The 3068-nt window shown below is 54.3% G+C and overlaps 1 protein-coding gene across 1 annotated transcript; it reads left to right on the plus strand.

The window, feature by feature from the left end:
- Nucleotides 1-399: 399 nt before the first annotated feature.
- On the plus strand, nt 400-1851 carry LOC109738017 (receptor-like protein EIX2). The gene has a single exon (XM_073503460.1). It carries the CDS (start codon nt 400-402, stop codon nt 1849-1851), a length of 1452 nt encoding a protein of 483 aa, XP_073359561.1.
- The last annotated feature ends 1217 nt before the right edge of the window (nt 1852-3068 follow it).

Here is a 3068-nt window from a genome sequence, read left to right on the forward strand (position 1 = left end):
TAAAAGAAACAGTCAAACTGCCCTGAAATTATCTTCACTTATATGCACCTCTACTAAACCATGTGGTGCTCTTCACTTGCCTAACGTGCACGTCGGTGCTTGTGGACTCTCACAAGTAGACGAATTCAGGCCTTGGAGTTTGTGTGGAATTCTCCATTCCTGATGTGAACTTGCCCAAAAAACCTGTGTACATGCTTGCTCACAGGGTTGCCCTCAGATTGCCGGTCTGCAAGGGGCATGGACTCAGTCAGAAACATGAACTAATATTGCTCACAATTGCCATAAACTCCAGTTCGTAACACCTCAGAGACGGATCCATCGTCTTCCTCACCATGCGTACCACCACTACCAAGCTCCTGATCATATGCATCCTAGCTGCGGCCAGCTTGCTGGCCTCCGATGCACTTCAGCTCGGGCCAGCCGGTGGCTCGGTCGGCGCAAGCTGCATACCGTGGGAGCGGGACGCCCTGCTGTCCTTCAAGCGCGGCATCACCAGCGACCCCTTGGGCGTCCTTCACTCTTGGCACAACGAAGACTGCTGGCGTCAAGTGCAGCAACCGGACCGGCCATGTCCTTAGGCTTCATCTTCGTAATGTGCATGCAGACTACCTCGATGAGTTCTACGGAGACAACATAGGTTTGGTTGGCGAGATAAGTAATTCTTTGCTCTCCATGGATCGTCTTGTGCACCTTGACCTCAGCATGAATTCCCTGGAGGGCCCAAGTGGTCACATGCCGGAGTTCTTGGGCTCTTTGACGAGATTGAGATATCTCAACCTCTCTGGCATACCATTTTGTGGCAGAGTGCCCCCTCAGCTCGGCAACCTCTCAAACTTGCAGCATCTTGACCTCTCATGCCAATTTTGCACAGGACGTATGTACTCAAGAGACATTTCATGGGTAGCACGCATCCCTAATTTGCAGTCTCTTGGAATGAATTGGTTAAACCTCAGCACAATAGTTGATTGGCCTTATGTCGTCAACATGATCCCTTCTTTGAAGACCCTCGGTCTTGGGGGTTGCTCTCTTCAAACCGCAAATCATTCACTCCCACATATTAACCTTACCAAACTCGAGAGGCTTGATCTCTCCGACAATATCTTTGCCCACCCAATGGCAAGGGGTTGGTTTTGGAATCTGACAAGCCTCCAACATCTCTACCTTGCTGACACTGAACTGTACGGTCAAGCTCCTGATGCACTGGCACATATGACGTCCCTCCAAGTCCTTGATTTGTCATATAATCGTAACATGGGGATAATGACTACATGCTTCAGAAACCTATGCAATCTGAGAAGCCTGGACCTTTCTTCATGTCAAAGTGATGGAAACATAAAAGATATTATAGCAAGGATGCCCCAGTGTCCCTTGAACAAACTGCAGGAGTTGCATTTGGGCTCCAACAATATTACTGGAATCATGCCGGATTTGATAGCACACTTAACCAGCTTAGTCGTTCTTGATATCTCTGTGAACAACCTAAATGGAGGCATACCGCACGGGGTGGGGCTGCTCTCTAGTTTAAGAGAACTTGATCTCTCTTCCAACAATCTCAGTGGACCTGTGCCATCTGAGATCGGTATGCTCCGTAATCTGACCATATTGGATCTTGAAGATAACAATCTTAGCGGACATGTGCCATCTGAGATCGGTATGCTTTGCAATTTAATCATGATGGATCTCGGAGGCAATAACTTGAATGGTGACTTCACCGAAGAACATTTTACAAGTCTAATGAGGTTAAAGGAGCTGGATTTAACTGGGAATTCCTTGAGGATTGCAGTTGGTCCCGATTGGATACCACCCTTCAGTTTAGAATACACACATCTTGGCTCTTGCCTGTTAGGTTGATCTCTTTCCGTGTGGGCCCAACGGCCCACCGGGCCCCTGATCCGCGCCCTGATCGGGGGCGCCCAACCACAATATGGTTGACGGGCCCCTGTCACGCAGCGCTACATAAAGAGGTGGGGGCCGGCGGCACGCAGTACGAGGTTCACCGCGTTGCCAGTCTCCCCACCGAAAACCCCGACCCGATCTAGGTCTAGCGCTGACAGTGACGGGAAGCTCCGCCGCCGCCACTGCCTACACATCGCCGCCACCTCCACCTTGCCCACTCTCCGCCATCGCCGTGCGCCCCAGCACCACGATGGCCTCCTCGAGTTCATCCTCTGCTGCACAAGGTAGGTTGTATACCGGATCTAATCTAGCCTAGTGATCCAGAGGGTCTATCAATGGTATCAGGCCATCTTGGCTAGATGATTTTCGGTAAAAAGATGAAAAAGAGAAAGAAAAGAACTCCCTCCCCTTCCCCAAAGAACCCTAACAGCAAAAAGAGGGCAAAGAAATCTCAAAGCAAAGTTGTGCCGCCGCTTCGGCCGCGCCGTTCCTCTCGATCCCAAATCGCATCGGCATGCCGAGGATGCGGGACGAAGAACACTACCCCGCAAGGGGCAAAGGGCACCACCACCGAACCGCTTGACGGCGGCGCGCTCTCCTTTGGGAGCTCGCGCGCACCGGCAAGGGGGACGGGGGAGGCGTCGCTGTATCGCACAAAGGAGCAGAGCAGGGCTTTGTTGGCGTCGCTGATCTCTCTCTCTCAGTGGTTTCGGTGGATAGAGAGAAGAAGGAAATAAAAAGAAAAGAAGGGGAAGGGGAAAAGGGTGCTCGCGCGGCGCGGTGGCGCGCTGTCGCCGCCGGCGGCCGGCGGAGCCCCGACCCCGCTGCATCGCAGAGGCCGGCTCGAAGGGAAGAAAAGGAGCGCGCAAGCCCGACTCTCTCTCTCTCTCTCCGCCGCAGCAAAGGGAGCGCGCGCGGCACGGTGGCTTTTTGCTGCCGCCGCCGGCGGCCGGACAGGGCGGTCGGGGCACAGCCCCGTGCTCACGCCGCGGGAGCAAGTCCAGAAGAAAGAAACAGAAAGGGGGAAGGGAAAGGAGAGGCTCGCGCGGCGCGGTGCTCAACGCCGTCGCCGGCGGCCGGCGCTCTCGCGCGGCGGCGCTCGGCGCCGTTGCCGGCGAAGTCCCGAGCGGGAGCGGAGAGAGCGAGAGCGGTGCGTGCGGGAAGAGAATAAC

The sequence above is a fragment of the Aegilops tauschii genome, chromosome 7 (assembly GCF_002575655.3).
Source record: "Aegilops tauschii subsp. strangulata cultivar AL8/78 chromosome 7, Aet v6.0, whole genome shotgun sequence".
In the NCBI taxonomy this organism is placed as follows: Eukaryota; Viridiplantae; Streptophyta; class Magnoliopsida; order Poales; family Poaceae; genus Aegilops; species Aegilops tauschii.

Bases quoted from the DNA above. Each gene is read 5' to 3' on its own strand.
- LOC109738017 (XM_073503460.1), top strand. From the start codon at position 400: ATGCACTTCAGCTCGGGCCAGCCGGTGGCTCGGTCGGCGCAAGCTGCA.